This window comes from Orycteropus afer, unplaced genomic scaffold (genome assembly GCF_000298275.1).
Source record: "Orycteropus afer afer isolate SDZICR_OR568_19922 unplaced genomic scaffold, OryAfe1.0 scaffold00302, whole genome shotgun sequence".
Lineage (NCBI taxonomy): Eukaryota > Metazoa > Chordata > Mammalia > Tubulidentata > Orycteropodidae > Orycteropus > Orycteropus afer.
This window is the reverse complement of record NW_006921889.1, coordinates 2,462,214-2,483,964: the sequence shown is the minus strand read 5'-3', so window position 1 is coordinate 2,483,964 and position 21,751 is coordinate 2,462,214. Positions and strand designations below refer to the sequence as shown.

Sequence of the window (21,751 nt, the reverse complement as noted above, 5' to 3'; positions counted from 1 at the left end):
AGAATAAGACTAGCTGCCTTTGAGGGTGTCTGAACAGTTTGCAAAAATTTCTCCTTTTCTGAAAACTACATCTCTACCCCACCACATTCAGGGTCAGTAGGGTAAGCTCCCAGCAGTCATGTGAATCTTGTGATTCCATCTCCTTGGCTGTAACTGATTGACTACTGATGGACAACTAATCGAAGCTGAGCCAATCAGCTTTTCTTACCTCCAGTGTATTAATAACTTTTAAATTGTAAGTAGCAGAAAATATAAATGGGTGCTTAGAACAGATGAGGGGAGAGGCCAGGAAGTGGGAGCCAGCAGACAGCTGGAACAGGTCAGAGGAGAGGCCAGGAAGCAGGAGCCAGTGGATGGCTGGAACAAGTCAGGGGGAGGCCAGGAAGTGACTGGAGCAGTTTGGAACAGCTAAGGGAGACAAATTTGTCTGTCAGTTTGTCATACTGGGGTGGCTTGTGTATTGCTGTGAGGCTGGAGGCTATGCCACCAGTGTTTCAAATGCCAACAAGATTACACATGGTGGACAGGTTTCAACGGAGCTTCCAGACTAAGACAGACACAGATGGAGGAGGAGGCAATCCACTTCTCAAATAATTGGTCAGTGAAAACCTTATGAATAGTAGTGAAACACTGTCTGATTTATTGCTGGAAAACTTTATGAATAGCCCTGAAACATTGTTCAATATAGTGCCAGAAGATGAACCCCTCAGGTCAGAAGGCACTCAAAATATGACTGGGGAAGAGCTGCCTCCTCAGAGTAGAGCTGACCTTAATGATGTGGATGGAGTAAAGCTTTTGGGACCCCCATTGGCTGATGTGGCACAACTCAAAGTGGGAAGACCTAGCTTCAAGCATCCATCAATAATCGGAACATGGAATGTACAAACTATGAATCTAAGAAAATTGGAAGTTGTCAAAAATGAAATGGAAAGCATAAAAATTGATACCCTAGGCATTAGTGAGCTGAAATAAACCAGTTTGGGCCATTTTGAATCAGACAACCATGTAATCTACTATGCTGGAATGAAAAATTGAAGAGGAATGGTATGGCTTTCATCATCACACATAATGTTTCAAGATCTATTCTGAAATACAAGGCTGTCAGTGACAGGATAACATCCATACACCTACAAGGAAGGCCAGTTAATACTACTGTTATTCAAATTTACACACCAACCACCAAAGCCAAAGATGAGGAAATTGAAGAATTTTATTAACTTCTGCAGTCTGATACTGACCAAACATGCAATTAAGATGTGCTGATTGCCACTGGTGATTGGAATGCAAAAGTTGGAAACAAAAAAGAATCACCAGTAGTTGGAAAAATTGGCCTTGGTAATAGAAATAACACTGGAGATTGCATGATACAGTATTGCAGGACCAACGACTTATTCATTGCAAATACCTTTTTTCAACAACACAAATGGCAGCTATACATGTGAACTTCACCAGCTGGAGTACACAGGAATCAGATTGACTATATCTGTGGCAAGAGGTGATGGAGAAGCTCAATATCTTCAGCCAAAATGAGGCGAGGAGCTGACTGTAGAACAGACCATCAACTGCTCATATGCAAGTTCAAGTTGAAGCTAAAGAAAATTAAAACAAGTACATGAGAGCCAAAATATGACCTTGATTCTATCCCTCCTGAATTTAGAGACCATCTAAAGAATAGAGTTGATGCACTGATCACCAATGACTGAAAACCAGAGGAATTGTGGGATGACATCAAGAACATCATCCACAAAGAAAGCAAAAGGTCATTAAAAAGGCAGGAAAGGAAGAAAACACCAAAATGGATGTCAGAAGTGACTCTGAAACTTGTCCTTGAACAGAGAATAGCCAAAGCAAATGGAAGAAATTATAAGAGCTGAGCAGAAGATTTCAAAGAGAACTCAAGAAGACAAAGTCAATTATTATAATGAAATGTGCAAAGGCCTGGAGTTAGATAACCAAAAGGGAAGAACACATTCAGCATTTTTCAAGCTGAAAGAACTGAAGAAAAAATTCAAGCCTTGAGTTGCAATGTTGAAAAATTATATGGGCAATATATTGAATGATTCAGGAAACATCAAAAGAAAATGGAAGGAATACAGAGAGTCACTGTATCAAAAAGAATTTGTCGATGTTCATCCATTTCAGCAGGTGGCATATGATCAAGAACCAATGGTACTGAAGGAAGAAGTTGAAGCTGTACTAAGAAATTAGTGAAAAACAAGGCTCCAGGAATTGACGGAATACCCATTGAAATCCTTCAACAAACAGATGCCGTGCTGGAGGCACTCACTCGTCTGCTAAGAGATTTGGAAAACAGCTACCTGGCCAACTGACTGGAAGAATGGTTATCCATATTTGTACCCATTCCAAAGAAAGAAGATCCCTCAGAATGTGGAAATTGTCGAACAATATCATTAATGTCACATGCAAGTAAAATCTTACTGAAGATAATTCAAAAGCGGTTGCAGCAGTACTTCCAGAACTGCAAGCTGGATTCAGAAGAGCACGTGGAATGAAGGATATCATTGCTGCTGTCAGACGAATCTTAGCTGTAAGCAAAGAATACCAGAAAGATGTTTGCTCATGTTTTATTGACTATGCAAAAGCATTCGATTGTGTGGGTCATAACAAATTATGGATAACATTGAGAAGAATGGGAATTCCAGAACACTTATATATGTACTCATGAGGAACCTGTACATAGATCAGGCGGCTGTTGTTCAAACAGAACAAGGGGACACTATGTGGTTTAAAATCGGGAAGGGAGTGTATCAAGGTTGTATCCTTTCACTCTTCTTATTCAATCTAAATGCTGAGCAAATATAAACTGGACTATATGAAGAAGAGCATAACATAAGGATCGGAGGAAGACTCATTAACAACCTGAGTCATGCAAATGACACAACTTTGCTCACTGAAAGTGAGGATGACTTGAAGCACTTATTGATGAAGATTGAAGACTGTAGTCTGCAATATGGATTACACCTCAATATAAAGAAAACAAAAATCCTCACAACTGGACCAATAAGCAGCATCACAATGAATAGAGAAAAGATTGTCAAAGACTTCATATTTCTTGGTTCTACAATCAACACCAATGGAAGCAGCAGTCAGGATATCAGACAATTGCATTGGGCAAATCTTCTGCAAAAGAACTCTTTCAAGTGATGAAGAGCAAAGATATCTCCTTGAGGACTAAGATGTGTCTGTCCCAGGCCATGATATTTTCAGTTTCTTTCTATGCATGTGAGAGCTAGACAATGAATAAGGAGAACCAAAGAAGAGTCAATGCTTTTGAGTTGTCATGTTGGTGAAGAATACTGAGAGTACCATAACTGCTAAAAGAACTAACAGATCTGTCCTGGAAGAAATGCAGCCAGCAATGCTTCTTGGAAGTGAGAATGGCCAGACTTCGTCTCACCTGCTTTGGTCATGTTGTCAGAAGGGACCATTCTCTGAAGAAGGATATCATGCTTGGTAAAGTGGAGGTTCAATGAAAAAGGGGAAGGCCCTCAACAAGATGGATTGACACAGTGGCTGCAATGATGGGCTCAGGTATGGCAAGTAATGTGGCGCTGGTGCAGAACAAGGCAGTGTTTCGTTCTGCTGTGCATAGGATCACTATGAGTTGGAGATGACTCGACAGCATCTAACAACAACAACAGCAGCAGCAGAAAACAAATCAAGGTAGTGTTGATTTTCATTAAAAAAAAAATTTTAATAATTTTATTTTTGTTGTTGGAGAATATACACTGCAGAGCACACACCAATTCAACAATTTCTACATGTACAATTCAGTAACATTGAGTACATTCTTTGAGTTGTGCAACCATCCTCATTCTCCTTTTCTGAGTTGTTCCTCCACCTTTAACATAAACTCCTTGCCTCCAAAGGTTTCTATCTAATCTTTACAGTTGCTGTTGTCAATTTAATCCCATATAACCAAAGCAAACCCACCACCATCAAGTCAATTCCAACTCATAGCAACTCTATATGACAGACTAGAACAGCCCCATAGGGTTTCCAAGGCTGTAAATCTTTATGGGAGCAGACTCCCTCATCTTTCTCCAATAAGTGGCTAGTGGATTTAAACTACCCACCTCTGGTGGCTTACTGCCTAAGGCACTTGACTGCTAACCAGAAGGCTGGTGGTTCAAAGCCATCAGCCACTCCTCAGGAGAAAGGTTGGGCAATCTATTTCCATAGTGATACTGCCTCGGAAACCCAAGGAGGGTTACTATGAGTCGGGTCCAACTCGACAGCACATAACAACAATAACAACAACACTTTTTGGTTAGCAGCCAAATGCCTTAACCATTGTACCAGAGCTCCTTGATCCCATATTGAAAAAACCAAACTCACTGCCACTGAGTTGATTCTGACTCACAGCGACCCCCACTGGATTTCTGAGGCTGGAAATCTTTACAAAAGTGGATTACCCCATCTTCCTTCCACAGAACAGCTGGTGGGTTTGAACCACTGACCTCGTGATTGGCAGCCAAATGCCTTATCCACTATGCCACCAGAGCTCCTTTGATCCTATATAGATATATCTTAAAAAAGCATAATACTCAAGGCAGACATTCTTTACTAGTTAAGCTAAACTATTGTTTTAAGAAGACTTCAGGGGATAGTCTTGGTTTCAGATTTAAAGATTATCTCAGGCATTAGTTTGGGGGTTCGTCCAACCCCTCTAGTTCCAGAAAGTCTGGATTCCATGAGAATTTGAAATTCTGTTCTGTATTTTCCACTTTTCATTAGGAATCTTCTATACAATCTTTGATCAAAATTTTCAGTAGCGGTAGCCCCAGCACCACCTAGTTATTCTGATCTCATGGTAAATGGGACAATTGTTCGTGGTGAAGTTCCATTTTGATTTAATTTTTTTCTTTGTTGTTGTTGTTAAAGTAGTTTTTTTTTTTTTTTTTTTTAGTAGGTTTTTAAGTGTTGATACAGTCTTTCAGATTGGCGATGGGGGCAGCAATGCAGCCCTGTCTGTGGAAGGAGCTAAGAACAGGCATGCTGTGGGAAATCCAGGAAGTTTTTGCTCCCCAGTCCTGCCCCTCTGCCGTGTACTGATAACTCTATTTTTATTCCTTGTCAGATTGACTTTCTTTGCTACTCAGTCCTCACAACAGTCTTGCCTTTCAGAGCCCTTGAGCTCAAAAAGTCTGGTTCCTGCTACACGTTAGAGACTAACGCTTTCTCTCTGAGTCCAGTTCTCAATTCTCAGGAGAAGAACTCTGAATGTCACAGCTTGGATGAGATGCTAAGCTGTAGACTAATTGACAAGGACTGGGATGGGTTTTATTGTACAGACATGGCTGCCAGGAATATAGCTCTGTCAATTCTGGCAGGTGGAGACAGTTAACAGCGTTGTCATCAGCTTATTACACTCTAATTTCCATTCATTTATGCATATTCCCACTAGGCTATGAATTCCTTCAGGGCAAGGATACTTCTTGACAATTATATTCCCAGTGCCAAGTTCAAGGCCTGGTTCATAATAGATATTCAATAAATATGTGTTGAATGAATGGGTGAATACATATTGATTCCTAGAAAATGGGGTAGTGCCTAGAGCATTTGACTGCTAACCAGAAGGCTGGCCATTCAAACCCACCAGCCATTCCTCGGAAGGAAGTTTGGGCAATCTACTTCTGTAGTGATACTGCCTTAGAAACCCAAGGAGGGGTCGCTATGAATCAAATCAACTCGATGGCAGTGAGTTTCTTTCTTTTTTTTTTTTTTTTTTTTAATTACTCTTAAGTTCCGTTTTCTTCAATCAGACTTATTTAAAGAACACCTTGCCCCAAGATATTTACTCTGTTTTCATACATTTAGAATCATCTCAAGAAGCCCAGATAGCACAATGATTAATTGCTCAGCTGCTAGCTAGAATGGTCTGCAGTTCAAACCCACAGAGCGATTCTGTGGGAGAGAAGACCTGGCAGTCTCTTCCTGTAAAGATTGCAATGTAGAAAACCATACTCTGTCCTATAGGGTTGCTAGAAGTCAGAATTGACGTGAAAGCACAGAATAACAACACCAGCACCATGTCAGCTATGACTGACTGACACTTGAATCATAGCCCATTAAAATTTAAATTTAAAGGATCTTAAACCTTTTTTCTTCTTGTGACAGGCATAGTCTCACTGTGAATGAGACACTGTCATTGTGGTTGAAGACCTCACTGTTGAGCATGACAGACCTCAGACCTGATTTAGCTTAACTTTCTCATTTTAGATGAAGAAATGGAGGCTCATAAAAGTGGTTAGGCCTGATGGAAATTATTTTGATTTATTTATAAGATTTCAATATGTCTGTGTGTGAAGTTATTTTTCAGTGAGAGGTGTTACTTATTTTGGCCATAGGAGACATTCAATCTTTGTACTTTTAAGTATTATCTTTTCTCTGATCTTAGATTTCTTTTTCATAGGCTTATGGCTATTTAGATGATATTTGCTCAGCTTTTGATTTATTTGGAGCCAGCTAATAGCTGGCACTCAAGTTTTTTGGAAATCAAATCTCACTATATTGGAGATTTCTTTATGGTTACTGAGTAATAAAGTCATTTATTATTGACATGGCTTCTGACACCTCTCCCATTTATTATTATTCCTTGTTAAATCACTTCCCAAGGAGTTGGGAGAACATTTTCCATCTTAGACTGCGTGGTTTATATTGACTTTCTCTGGGTGAAAGTGGAATTTGGAAGAGGATCATTTTTCTATGTTTACAGAGGATGGAGGTAAAATTTTTCTTTGATGGAGAAGAAATGGCGAGGTAAGTCAGTTAACCTTTCATCGGGGACCTTTTAGTTGCAAGGCCCTGTGCAGAATTCAGAGGGGACACGATTAGACTGTGTCAATCCTAGTAGGGGAGACACACCTGCTGCAGCTGGTCTTGCTCCCCAGTGAACAGCAGCACAGCTGTGAGCAGTGTGTTAGAGAGCCAGCAAAGAGATACATGGCTATCAGCGTTCATTGCAGCACTGTTCACGATGACCACAAGGTCCCATCAACTGATCACAATAACCCAAGTTTCCATCAACTGATGAATGGACAAGCAAAATGTGGTATAGCCATACAATTAATTATTGAGCTATAGCAATGAAGTTTAAATACTTACTACAACACGAATGAATCTTAAAAACATTGTGCTAAGTGAAATAAGCCAGACACAGAAGGAAAAATATTATATGATCTCACTTATATAAAATATCTAGAGTAGGCAAATACATAGAGACAGAAAATTGATTAGTGATTACCAGAGGTTGTGGGGAGGAGAAATGGGAGGTTATTGCTTAATTGGTACAGAGTTTCTGTTTGGGGTGATAAGAAACTTGGAAATAGGTAGTGATGATGGTTGCACAATAGTGAGAATGTAATTAATGGCACTGAATTGTACAAATTAAAAATAGTTGAAATGCTAAATTATATGTTATATGTATTTTACCACTATTACAAAAGAAAAATAAAAACTTAAGAAAAAAAGCAAACAAAAGAGGGGCAAAGTCTTCTCTCCCAGGAGAGGACGTTTGGACTGGCCTGGAATAGGTCACTTTCAACAGTTTACAGGAGGAAAAGGAGAAAGGAGAGTCAAGGCAGCTGTCGGAGGCAAAGGCAGAAGATTCCCTCTGAATCTCTGATAAAGGTGGAAGTGGTGCCAGTGCTGTGGATTAGTGTTGCCCTGGGACAGAGCTGGAATCTTTGTGGTGTTGGCTTTTTCTGTCTCTTGTATTGTTGTCTGAACAGAGTTCTGGAATGGAGAGTTCTCCTGTGTGCAGTCGGGCTGATTGAGGCAAATGAACATAACTTCTTAGCTTCATAGGGATATAAGCTTCTAAATATATGTCAAAAACCCTTCTACAACCTCCAAAGGGGTCTTGTCACGTTGCCTCCTTGTTGTATGTGAGTTTGTTAGTCTATTGATGGGGGTTGCCCTGGCAAAAGTCACCTCATTTCCTTGCAAATCAGGGAAATTTCCTGGAAGAAGTCAGCATTCCAGAAGCTTCTGTCTGAGGGAAGGGTGTGTGTGTATGTGTGTGTGTGTGTGTATGTAGGAGGGAGGGAGCCATGGTCTGGGTCATGGAGAGAAGCATTAGGTTCCCAGTGCAAGCTTGGTGTCTGGAATGCCAGCATCATCCCTCAGTGATAGAAGAGGCTCTATGCTCTGTGTCACAAGCTAACTATGTTGTTGTTGTTGTTGTTATGTGCCGTCGAGTCGGCCCCGACTCATAGTGACCCCTCCTTGGGTTTCCGAGGCAGTATCACTACGGATGTAGATTGCCCCATCTTCCTTCCGAGGAGTGGCTGGTGGGTTTGAACCGCCAGCCTTCTGGTTATCAGTCAAGTGCCTGAGCCACTATGCTACCAGAGCTCCTAAGCTAACTATAGTGACTGGAATGTTTTGTTTCTTCCTCTTCCTTTCCCAGGTGTGAACGAGCCCAGGAAGGACATGCTGTCACTGCTGGAGAAATACCCCATTTCCGTGTCTTTTGCATGGGCCCTGACTTTCAACGAACCGAGCAAGAACTTGTCGGACACTTCCTTCCTTCCCTTGTTGAACACTCCAAAGTGATTGTCCCACTGTTGTTCTAATTGTGTCCTGTGCTCCTCCTGCCGAGGCAAAAAACCCAGCCCCAAGTAGGCGTCTCCTGGGATCTTCTGTCAGCTGAACATGAACACAGGCAAAACCAATGACAGCCAGGGTTCCCAGGAAACATGGGGCCCTGTGGGGCCCAGACCCCAGGAACAGGCTCTCTAGTGATGTTGGCAGCTGGGAGTGAGCACCATGCCCATCACCCAGGACAATGCTGTGCTGCACCTTCCCCTCCTCTGCCAGTGGCTGCAGAACAGCCTGCAGGAGGGAGAGGCTGGGCCGGAGCAGCGGCTCTTCCAGGCGGCCATCCAGAAGCTGCAGGAGTACATCCAGCTGAACTTTGCTGTGGATGAGAGTGTGGCCCCACCTGACCTCAGGCTCCCAGAAATGGAGATCTGTACTGTGTACCTCACCAAGGAGCTGGGGGACACAGAGACTGTGGGCCTCAGTTTTGGGAACATCCCCGTTTTTGGGGACTATGGGGAAAAGCGCAGAGGGGGCAAGAAGAGGAAAACCCACCAGGGTCCCGTGCTAGACGTGGGCTGCATCTGGGTGACAGAGCTGAGGAAGAACAGCCCAGCAGGGAAGAGTGGGAAGGTCCGACTGCGGGATGAGATCCTCTCCTTGAATGGGCAGCTGATGGTCGGAGTTGATGTCAGTGGGGCCAGGTGAGTGGGGGGAGCGCTAGCTGGCACTGGAGTCGGGGAGTAGGCTGGATGCATGAGCCCGGGGCTCACTGCACCTGATACTCTGATCTGCATCTACAGAGGCGAGTGAGTCCTACTGTGGCACGAAGCTGATGGCAATTATTCTATGAAAGGAATACACACTCTCTTAAGTTTAAGTTTCTTGATTTTTCTTTTTTCTTCATTCTTTCTTTAGAAAACTCAGACTTGGCATATTTTCTTCTTCACTGAAACTTGGGGTAGAAAGAAAAGAAACAGTGTATGACACAAGCCGATGAGAAATGTCACACTGAGTTAGACCCTCTTGTCCATTCAACCCAGTAGCCCACCTCCAATCATAGCCACAAAGGTGGGCCATGGATGTTTTCCCATCTATCTTTCCCACATCATCTTAGTCCCAGAAACCACAAGGCTTCCAGACCCATGGCTCAAAAGTCCCTTGAGATGATTAAAATGTCTTTAGAGCCTCCCTGGTTTCCCCATCCTACACTGTCCTTTTGGATCTTATCTGAATGTTTTCTGAATGTCCTTGAACATATATATTTCTGTTTTCTATCCATGTGGCCACTACCAAGGTAGTAAGTTATCATTGGAAGGTTTTGTTGTTTTCCAAATGAGTCAGGGGTCCTCACGATTACCCTCAGGTTCAGCAATTTGCTGGAAAGACTCACAGAACTCAGAAAAACTGTTATACTTATGGTTACAGTTTATCACAGTGCAAGGATACAGATTAAAATCAGCAAAGATAAAAGGACATAGGGTGGCATCCAGGAGAGACCAGGCACAAGCCCCCAGTTGTCGTTTCCCAGTGGATTTGTACAGATAGCACTTAACTTCTCTCAGCAATGATGTGTGACAACACAGTAGAGTATTGCCAACCAGAAAAGCTCACCTCAGCCTTGTGTCCCAAGATTTTTATTGGGGTCAGTAGCGTAGGCATAGAGTGCCCACATGGCTGACCTCAGTAACTCAGTTTCCATCCCTTCTAGAGGTCAAGTGAATACAGTGTGGCTCCCAGCCCCCACCATAAATCACATTGTTGTCATAAAGGATTTGGTGTTGTCCCAAACTCCCAGGTATACAAAGACACTCTTATCAGGCAGGATATTCCAAGGATTTAGAGGTTATTTCCCAGGAGCTTGTCAAGGGCCAGTCCTTTGTTTGGGAAACACAGGATCTGAACACCCCAAACTTGCTGAATTAACCCTTTATTGCACACCAGGGTTTCAATGATGCCTGTGTTAGAAAGAGACTGGAACTTAGAGAATTTCAAGATATTGTGAGATGCACAAATTTTGGCACACTTTCAAAGACTCCTGTGAGAAGGGTTCCTATGTCCCAGGAGAGAATCATGGTCAGAAGGCAACCTTTAGAAATGTGGTGCCCTTGGGGTGAGGGCAACATCTAACCTAAGAGGACCCTGCAGGGAGAGAGCCAAAGAAGAAATACTTTAACCTTAATCTCCTTCCCTCCAGTCTCCTACCAGAGCTTCCTATCAGCAGAAACCAGCCAGACCCCAGGGGCAAGGAAGCCCATTGATGTCCATGTATGTCAGCATCCTGGGGCAGAGTGCAGATGGATAAGGGTAGAGAGTGGACCCAGAGATACAAGGATCAGCCATCAAGCACATACAATGTGGTCTGAGTAAATGATCCAATGCATGGAAAGGACATAGCTCTGGCTGGCCCATGTGGGTACTTACTCAGTAGACAGTCTTACCAGTATTTCCTCCTTGACTGAAGAGATGCTCTTGGTTAATGGCTAGATGCCTGACTGATGGTTATTGAGACAGGATGCCAGTTTTCAAGGAGCGATGTTGCAGAGAAATGATTTTATTTGAGAATAGAGATTGTCCTTGGAAAAAGATCAGGATTGATCACCACAGAGCTCAGCATGCTACAAGGAGTTGAAAAGGTGATTCTAGTCCCTGACGCTGGATCCTTGGGGTTAGAAGGAGGGATCACTCTCTCAAAGCTGCCCTGAGAGTCCCCACCATTTGCACGTGTCTGATTTGAAGGGTGCTGTGGATGGAGGAGTAGAAGGAGGAGAGGGTAGGGGGCATCTAGCAGGAGAACATAGTGGTCGGGAGCTGTGGCTTTGGAGCCAAAGGGCTCAGCCTGCCTCTCCAGTTTCCTTTACTTACCAGCTGGGTGACCTTGAGAAAATTACCCCTCTTAGCCTCAAGTTTCCCATCCATGAAATGAGAATGATAATATCACCTATTTTTATTCAGTTATTGTGAGAAATAAATGATGAAATAATACTTAATAAATATTAGTACTGTAATTACTATTATATATGGAGAATGTTTTGGAAAACTGGGAATTTCTTGTCCTGGAACTTGGTATAGTCTTTAGGACCTTCGAGAAGTACTACTCATACTGTGGAAATTTCCTCTTATTTGTTCAAGAAGCTTCCCCTTTATCCTGCTTAGGAAAAGTCTCTGCCCTAGGCTCCGAAAGACTTTTTGAAATGGCGTGAAATGACTTTCCATCTGCCAGAGGAGGGGTTCTTGGTGGTTTTCCATCAACTTGTTGGAGGGAGTGGTAGGATGATGCACAGTTCTACAAAGAAAGAGGACACAGAAGGATAGAAAGATGGTGGGCCCAGAGGCAGGAGAGAAGATAGAACACAGAACTAGGCCCTTTGATGGAAGCTCCAATGAAAGGGGCAAATATGGTGTGATGGAAGATGCCATGGACCAGTTCCAGGCCCTTGTCATAGGTGTTGCACCAACTTAGCTTTAAGAACTTGGGTAAGTACACCAGGATGGCGGCGGGGGGGGGGGGGGGGGGGGGGGGGGGGGGGAGGCGGTGAGAGGGAGGTCACCTGCAACTGCCTGTGCCAAAATCTGGAAGAGAATCTATGAAACATTTCATCCAACCTTTGTGGGCTGGCATTATCCCTCATCTGCAGAAGCCCATTGAGGTGAAGCGATTTTCCGTGACGTCACAGTGACAGTGGGCAGAACTGAGGCTGACTCTCTCTCTCTTGTGACTCTCTGTTTAGTGTCAAGCTGCTACATTGCTCTGCTTCTATTCTTTATTACTTTTTTTTTTTAATTAGTTGAAATAATGTTAATGTTTGTTTTTGGAAAGAAGTGTGTAGGCTGTTCACATAGGGAAAAAGGGTGACTGTTAAATGCACCTGTCATCAAATATCATTTTTATCATGTCTTTTAGGATGCATTGTTCTAAGTGAAACAGATTAGCTTTCATGGTTTCAAATGACTCAGACCCTTTGCTAATGATATGAATTGGGCAGATATCTATTTAATATTAGTAATAATGTTGTTAGGTGTGGTTGAGTCAATGCCAACTCATAGCAACCCTGGGCACAACAGAATGAAACACTGCCCAGCCCTATTGTTGAGTATTAATAATAGTACACATAAAGTACTTTACATTGCAATATATACTAAGAAAAATGTATATTGATTTTTTTGCTTTATTTCATTCATTCATTCATTTATGCATGTATTTATTTCTTTTTTGACTCTTAAAAAAACATTTGAGGTAGCTTATATGATTATAAGAAGCTTTGGTGGTACAGTGCCTAAGGCATTTGACTGCTAACCAAAAGGTCAGCATTTCAAACCCACCAGGCACTCCACAGAAGGAAGATGAGGCAATCTACTTCTGTAAAGATTTACTGTGTTGGAAACCCAGTGGGGGGTGCTGTGAGTCATGATTGACTCAATGGCAATGGGTTTAGGGTTTATATGATTGTATTTCATAATTTGGACTGCTCCACTCTGTGACCAGAAGGGTGTATTTGGGCAGAGGTGATCAGTTGGCATCTGGGCTGAAATAGGTGAAGCTCATGAATTTGGGGAATGGGAATAGGAAGACAGGTCAGGGAACAGACCTGTAGAATCAATATTGCTTACAACTGGGCTTCTGGACACTTTCCACAGCTTAGGAATAAATTTTCTGAACACAACTTTGTAATTAGTAAGTAATTGTGACTCTGAAATCCCCTTTTATTATGCTGAAGTCAGCATGTATGACGACTGACAAAGGGCCCGGTGAGGGAAGGCATTCTATAAGCCACTGAGATGTTGAGTTGGGGGAGGGAGAGGCCAAGACCCACTGCTTAGTCTTCAAGAGAAGCATGAAAAGGTCTTTGGCTGGCACATATGGTTTGTGCTTGACTACTTGACTGCTAACCAGAAGGCTGGCGGTTCAAACCCACCAGCCACTCCTAGGAAGGAAGATGGGGCAATCTACTTCCATAGTGATACTGCCTCAGAAACCCAAGGAGGGGTTGCTACAAGTCGGGTCTGGCTCGACGGCACATAACAACAACAACAACGTTAACCTAAGGGATAGTTGTTTGAACCCACCCAGCAACACCATGGAAGAAAGGCCTGGCGATCTGCTTCCATGAAGATTACAGCTGAGAAGACCCTCCAGAGCACATCTGCCCTGTGATGCGGGAGGCCACAAAGATTCAGAATGGACCCAACAACACCAGGTTTGTGGTTGGTTTTTTTTAAAAGAATAAGGGCATCGCAGTCCTGGGCTTCCATTGCCCCCGTAACAACCAGGAAGTTAACAAGAAAGAAGAGAAGAATACTAGCTCAATTTCTCAAGGTTCATTCACTGGTTCTCTTGAAAAACTGTAAGAAGTACCGTTTATTAAGCAGTGTCTATCTATTCTAGCTGACGTTTGTTACCCACAGTCTCATTTCATACCCACCACAGCTTTATAAAGGACAGCTTCCAGTATGAAAGCTGGGCTACAGAGAGATCCTGTAACTTGCCCAAGTCACCTAACTGACAGAATCAGATTTGAAGCCGGTTTATCAGGCTTCACAGTCTATGTTCCTTACCTCTTACTGCCTCAAAGTTTGCCTCAGAGATATACTTTCATCCTGGTCATGTGGTCTGGTGGTTAATTTCATGGCTGGTTTACAGCCTGATAAAATACTTCCTCTGTCTATTTGCAGATACCAGGGAAGGAAATGATTGGAAGGATGAGAATTCCACCTACCCAAACTGACAAAGAAAACAGAATCCCCTCCTCATGTTGGAAAAGGAAACCCAATTTTAGTCCAGGATCCCCTTGGTGTACATAACTAGCCAGAGCTTTAGGACTAGAAACACTTTGAAATCAAGTTATTAGGTGGTTTAAAGTACTTTGAATATTCTCAAAATGTTCCTTTCCAGTGTTTGTAACTGACTAACAGTTTCCTCCAACCTTAAAATTTTCCATCTAGCTATGTAGATTTTGCCTTAAAAAGTAGTGAGTAGGAACTAGGATTCTGTGGAAACCCCAATATACCTCTCCATGCCTCAGCAAACAGCCCCCTCAGTTGATGATTGCATGTTGGTGTTAAGTGCCGCTGAGTCAGCTCCAACTCATAGTGACTCTACTACCCACTTCCAAGCCCACTGCTGTCAAGTTGATTCCGACTCATAGTGACCCTTTATACAACAGGTGAAATGACTGCATATCCCCCTGATTTGTGAGCAGCACATTTCAGAGGCTGACACACCAACTTCCCACCCACTCTACCGACATAATAAATCATCCACACCGTGCTTGCAATGACGGCATCTTGAGACATCCTTTTGAGCAATGAACTCTGCTCCCTCTCTTGAGTTTGATTTTGAATTTAAAACTGCCTGTCATGATATTTTGGCCTTATCACCTTATGGTGAGTCAAGTTTTAGATGATTTCATCTCTGACAAGAGTTGGTCTGGAAACTTTAGTTCACTGTGGATGTTTTTGGTTGAAAGGACACTCTGAAAAATCCTGTGTGTGTGAGGTGTGGGAGGAGCAGGTGCAAAATGTTGATGAAGTCATGGTTTGCTTATTTCGAAAATTGGTTTAGATCAGTTTTGAAGGCTCATCCTTGGGGAAGGAACAGAACATTCATATCCATGGATCTGATGGTCTTTCTGCAACCCAGACCTAGTTTGGAAGCTAAACCTGGGACAGCCCTAAAACTGCAGATGCCACTTCTGCCTTCTCACTGGCTGGTAACGCAGGGGCCTACAGTTTACTTCTAGGCTCTCTGAGTAGCTGCAGGAACCCCTCATCCTCTCCAGTGATAACAGCCTTGTCCTAGTGTCCACTTCTAGACAACCTTCTGGGACGGGAAGAGATGTCAGCTGTGGTTGATGCCATGAGTCTCATCTTGCAGGCATAGCTGGTAGCATACTGACGGAGGTGTTTTGTTTGCAGACTCTACCATACTCACTCTGGGGAAGATGGGATTTTCTGGAATGTTCTATTAACTTCCCTTCGGTGCACAGAGAACTGGGAAAGTTTTTTAGATGAGTGTCCACAAGGAATTGTTTGTAACCCCAGCCCCTCCCTTCACTAGCTTTCTATAAGTAAATCGGATCTGTTCCCTGAGGACAGATTGTTCCAAATTGGTAACAAAACGTGGAATTAATTTAAAAATAAAACACACACACCAGAACAAAAACAATTAGCCTTTTCTGAAAAGCAAAATGGTCCATGTTTCACTTAAAAGGTGTTTTTCAGATTGTAAACGTTCATTGGACATTTTTGTCAATGTGAGTGAATGCGAGCAGAACACAGTACAAAGGACACAGACTTGGGCATGAGGTGGAACTGGTTTCCAGACCTGCTTATTGGCTGAGTGACTGTGGGCAAGTTACCTCAGTCACAGAAGATGATGCTGTTTCTCTACTAGGCTGGTTTAGTGGGTGAGATCAGATGGTTTATTTAATGTGTTGAATTCAACTCCTGGCACATGGTAGATGTTCAATAAAAGGTAGCTTTTCACACCCCACCTGGTCTGCCTCAGGCAACCTGAACCACCCAGGGCACAGCAGGCAACTAAGAAAAGGCCTCTGAGTTTGAGGGAGAGAGAAAAACCCCAAACTTAGGCCTTTCACTTATCAGGAAAGATGAAGAATAATCTTCAGCCTAGAAGACAGGATGATTTTCAAAATATTAAGCAATCTGAATGGCACGGGCACCAGCCACTCGGGAAGGCACGTACTGGAGCAGGATCCTGGAGTCCACAGGCAGTAGCATCTTTGAGTTACTTGAGTGTGGGACATCTGTGTGATTCCTGGAGAGGGCCAGGGTGCTGGGCTGGTAAGAGGGCACTGGGGGGCTCAGGACAGTTTGCAACTGGTACAAAATACTACCAGGACTAGTTGCCATTGAGTCTATTCCGACTCATGGTGGCCCCTTGTGTGTCAGAGTGAAACTGCTCCATAGGGTTTTGATGGCTGAGTTTTTGGAAATAGATCACTAGACTGTTCTTCCAAGGAGCCTTTGGGTAGACTCAAACCCCCAACCTTTCAGTTAGTAGCCAGGTATGTTAGTCTGGGCCATGGTGGTTCAGTGGCGGAATTCTTGCTTTGACCTGGGTTCAGTTCCCAGCCAATGGCCTCATGCATGGCCACCAACCATCTGTTAGTGGAAGCTTGCATGTTGCTATGATCTGACCAGGTTTCAGTGGAGCATCTAGATTAAGATAGACTAGGAAGAAAGGCCTGGCCATGTACTTCCAAAAAGCAGTGAATGAAAACCCTGTGGATACTAAGGTCTGATCTGCAACCAGTCATGGGGTTGGTTCAGGGCCAGGCAGCATTTTATTCTGCAGTGCATGGGGTTGCCATGAATCAGGGGCTGACTCGACATACTACATACTGTGCAAACTTAGCTAAATATTAGGTCTGCTGAGAAGTAACCTTCAACAGAGTGTCCACCGACTTTAAATTGTGTGTAAAATTAAATTTAGGGTCGTTCCAAGCTTATGCTCTGGTTACCCATGGCAACCTTGAGTTCTGTCTGGGTTACAGCAGATTTTAAACAAAGTGTCAAGAGGCTGCTAGGAGGTGTTACTTGGAGAAATGACTGCAGGTAGTGATGCAGGAGATGGCAGAAAGGAAGAATTGCCAATTATAGCTTTATAATATGGTCTCTGGGGCCATTTAGCATGAGAAGCCTACCCACCAGAATATGCCCAAAGGCCCCTGGCACTCTCTGCACAGCAGTATATATAGTAAGATGTGGTCATCATGGTGATCTAGAGACATTAAGGAAAGGTTAAATTCTATTCCGTTGGCTGTTTAAGAAGCCAGAGACGCGTGTAATACACTTTAGAAAGATTTCCATTACAGAAGGTTAGAAGGAAAACAAGCTTAAGCATTTAAAATTCAATTATCTGGAAAACTTGTCATGTGGAACAGCGCATTCCCCAAGGATGCCATGTAAATGAAGCGTTACTGGACCTTATGTTTGAGCCACACTTCATTCTTTTCAGCCTGCTTCCTCCACATGCTATTTCATTTCATGACTTGGTTTCTGGAAGATTCCCCCAGACTGCCTCTGAGTCCCATTTTCTCATTATACCAAGAAGGAAACTGAGGGTCCAGGAGATGGCTTTCCCAGCTCAAGTATCTTCTTAGAAAACAGAGAGGCTGACAGTTGAGGGCCTCTGACTCAAATTCTTGTACTTTTTTCTTTAATACTGCAAACAGTAATCAAGGAAAATACTACTAGCAGAAAATTGGTGGTACGAACCCACCCAGAGGCACTGGGGAACACCGGTCTGGTGACCTGCTTTGAAAAGGTCACAGCTTCGAAAACTCTAGAGCCGTTCTACTTGGACGTATGTGGGGTCACCTTGGGTCAGAATCAGCTGGAGAGCAACTAATGACAACATAGTGAAAACAAGTGGAAAATGAGTTTTTTCTACTTATTCTCTAAATGGATGGTGACTATCTCTAGAACCTTCCTTCTCCACAAGAGTTTAGCAAAATTGTGCAGCTTCATGAGAAATAACTGATGACCCTCGGAATGGGCAGGAGGAGCTGGCTTTCCCAGCTCGTGAGGGTGCTATGCAGGAGGTTGTGGAGGATCTGAGGGCTGTTGCCTGCCATCTTGTGGTTGAAGGTGAGCACAGTGAGAGAAAGTGCTGGGAGTGTTAGTCAGCTTTATTACTCATTAGGCTGGGGGTGTTTGACAACTGTGCTGTTAGGACATGATTTCCTGCCTTCAGATCTTTCTCTCCAGTGGCAACATTGGAGCCATCTCTGGGGAGAAGGTGACTCAGGTGCCATGTTCCTCTTCTGTGTGACAGAGTGTTCTCATCTTGCCTTTAGAAAGTGCCGCATTGGGCCCCCCATGGCATCTCCTCCTAGCACGCACACAAGCAAACGAGCGTCCCTAGTTCCCCATGAGTAGATTAGCCAAGCTGTGCTGTGACTGAACACAGAGGCATTTTATTAATGCAAGCTTCCTGGAATTACAAAGCCTTCATGAAAGTGAGAGTAGCAGAGGGATTTCAAACACTATAACGGCCACTGGGGTGGAATGTCTTTCTTTTAGCAAACTGCCGGCTTTGGGCCACCTTCAGTCATAGCACACAATTGTCCAAAGCCACTTCCAGAGAGGAGCTTCCCTTTGTTACCTCACCATTGGTCTGCTTGTTTTTGTGAAGGAGATTACAGCAGAGGTGCAGCTTCCCATCATTTAAAGAGGGTGAGGTTTCAGAGCTACACTGAGAGCTGCTTTTTCATTTCGTCCTAGTGACCTGCTTTTCCATCCCTACACTTGTCAGAGCCGGAGGAGGGCACCACAGCCACCACTGGGTGACTTAGTCCACCATGAAGAATGGAAAATGCAAACATTCTACTTACAACACTTGGTTTTAAATACAACTTTTAATATTACCTTAAAGAATTGTAATTGTAGCTATAACCACAAAGAAAGTGAGAAAAGCATCGTCATGTGATTACAGTGTTACTGGCCTGACCTCACACCCTTCTGCCACCAATGAAAATGGCACTTCAAGGCCATTTTAAGGGATTTTGATGTCTGTTTAATTTTTTTTTTTTTTATGTCCAGGTGTTAGATACATTGAGGACCGTGGTGGTTCAGTGTTAGAATTGTTGCCTTCCATGCGGCAGACCGGGGTTCAGTGCCCGGCCAGTGCACCTCATGGGGAGCCACCAATATCCATCAGTGGAGGCTTGTGCTTTGTCATTGTGCTGAAAGGCGTCAGCAGAGCTTCCAGACTAAGACAGGCTCAGAGGAAAAGCCTGGTGCTCGCCTTCTGAAGATCAGCCAGTGAAAACCCCAACATTCCCATCTCTTGCAGGGAGTTACCATGAGTTTGGGACCAACTCACCAGCAGCTACTAACAGTCAACTATGTCATTAAGCAGTCTTATTCACTCTTTTTGAACATCAGGTGCCCTCAAATAACTTCCAAGCATTTCTTTTCCAAAAGGTCTTTGTGTCCCAAGTCTTGGCACCTATCTCAGCTCTCTTTCCTCTCCATGTCCTTCTGAAGCAGAGTTAGGTGACCACATTGACAGGCTCATTTGGTTCATAATTCAGTCCACTTTCCTTCAGCCTGTGTTTCCCAGGCACAGAGAAGAAAAGAGTTGACCTCCCATCTTTTGGTGTTTGGCTGGTGGTTGCTGCCTCCTCCTTGAGAAGAATAAAACATACTATTTGAAGGATCCAATCTCTCTCTCTCTCTCTTTTGTACAACCTAAAATAAAACATGTGTTTTAAACTGTTATATAGATTTCTTTATGAGATTCTTTGTAACATAATCTCCTTCCAAAGATTTTAAGGATGTGAGTTTAAGTTGTATGTAAAATGTTCATGGAGATGTGACCACTAGTGGCTTTCTGGATGACTAGACATAACATAGAAACGCTAGTCACATAGTGCCTAAGGCATTTGACTGCTAACTAGAAGGCTGGTGGTTCAAACCCACCAGTCACTCCTCGGAAAGAAAGTTGGGCAACCCACTTCTGTAGTGATACTGCCTCGGAAACCTAAGGAGGGGTCACTATGAGTCAGATCTGACTCGATGGCAGTGAGTTTGGTTTTTTTTTTTTTTTTAGGCATAACATTGTGGAAATGTGTGAAGAAACAAAGGTTGTGAATATCAGAGCTCTGTGTCCCTCAGAGACACTTGGATGCAGGAACTTCAGTGGTAGGCTCATAGCTGACCCATCCCACAGGTGCCTTGTTCTGTACTCTCCTCACTAAAGAAAAGATGATTTTGTCATTTACAATGCCTCCTGGACACAAATTTTGCCATTTCCCTTTGGGAACTGCAAAAATACTTGGGGGCTCCATCTTCTAACCTCCTCTAACTTCAGGAGGTGGAGAGAGAATCAACATCAACAGCCCAAGGCTGATCCCTGTGAAACGGATGTCAGGCATGCTACCACCTTCCCACCTGACACCAATCGTCCCTCCCAGGACACTCTGTACATCAGCGCTGGGTTCGATAATTCATTGCAGTGGCCACACACAACTCATAGACAATATTCATGATTATGGGGTTTATTAGGGAAGTGACAGGTTAGAGTTCAGGTTCAGGAATATGCTCAGGATACAATTCTTTGATCAGGACAGACTCCCCCCACGATGTCCACAGGCACGCTTCTCTTTGGCCTTTGGCCTCTCAGCCTGGCCTCTGCCCTGCTCAGGCAAGTGTTACAAAGCTCTTTTAGCTCTGCCTATAGCTGCACCCCATGCTAACAGCAAGCCGCCTGTCCAAAGGCACTCAGCTTTCTTACCCTGTGGGCCAGCAAGCACACTCATCTCTCATGCCAGTCTCTTGGTTCTTCTACCACTGTCTTGCTGGCACCATCTCACTGCCAAGGAGGTCCAGCACAGGGATCTCGGGTCCAAGGACACTCTCCACTCCTGGCTGCTCTTTCTGTCTTTACGGCAGTGAGATTCCCCCTTTCCTCTTCTGAATGGCTTATTTTAAGCCAAGCAAGATGGCAAAACTGAGCAATCCCCACGTTAGTGATCTAGACACATTATTTCCATGGTTCCACCCCCACAAGGGTGCTATGTACCTTAATTTACATTATTAATTAGATATTCGATCCCTTTGGTGTGCCACAAGCACCTCACATTTACATGGTCTCACCCAGTTGTCTGGTAGGAGTCACAAAGACCATGGCTAGAAGAGCCATACCAAGTAATTCCCTGCACTGCAGGGACCAAGAGGGAAAGAGGAAGGCTGGGGTATTCCATGCCTGAATATGTGTTTTCTCAACGCTTACCATATTTTTTTGCATATAACCCTCCCACATAAATAGTGTGCACACACAGCTCACATAGGAACTAATGCACAAGGGGGCTTGCACAGTTTGCAAAAAAGAAAAACATATAATGCACACATTATTTGCATAAAATATGGTAGTTGCCATGAGTTGATTCCATACAGCTTTCAAAGCTGTGACCTTTAGGAAGCAGATTGCCAGGCCTCTCTTCCAAGGTGCCTCTGAGTGTGTTCAAACCACCAACCTTTTGCCTAGTAGTTGAGCACTTAACCATTTTGTACCACCCAAGGGCTCCTATGTAGCTCTTAGTCTGGGCTATAAGGTTTGGCAGGTAAAATGGGACTGGACTTTATTAAGAAACTGTCTATTTGACCTGTAGGATTACAAATATACTTCCATAAATATCCTTGATGCAGGAGAAAGGGG

At 43.5% G+C, this 21,751-nt stretch overlaps 1 protein-coding gene across 1 annotated transcript in view; it reads left to right on the top strand.

Moving 5' to 3' along the window:
* Window positions 1-8,793: 8,793 nt before the first annotated feature.
* PDZD2 (PDZ domain containing 2) overlaps window positions 8,794-21,751 on the top strand; it is a 425,741-nt gene continuing 412,783 nt past the window's right edge. The window contains exon 1 of the mRNA XM_007951610.2: window positions 8,794-9,269. Within this exon, the coding sequence (XP_007949801.1) occupies window positions 8,794-9,269 (476 nt within the window). The remainder of the gene's footprint in view (window positions 9,270-21,751) is intronic.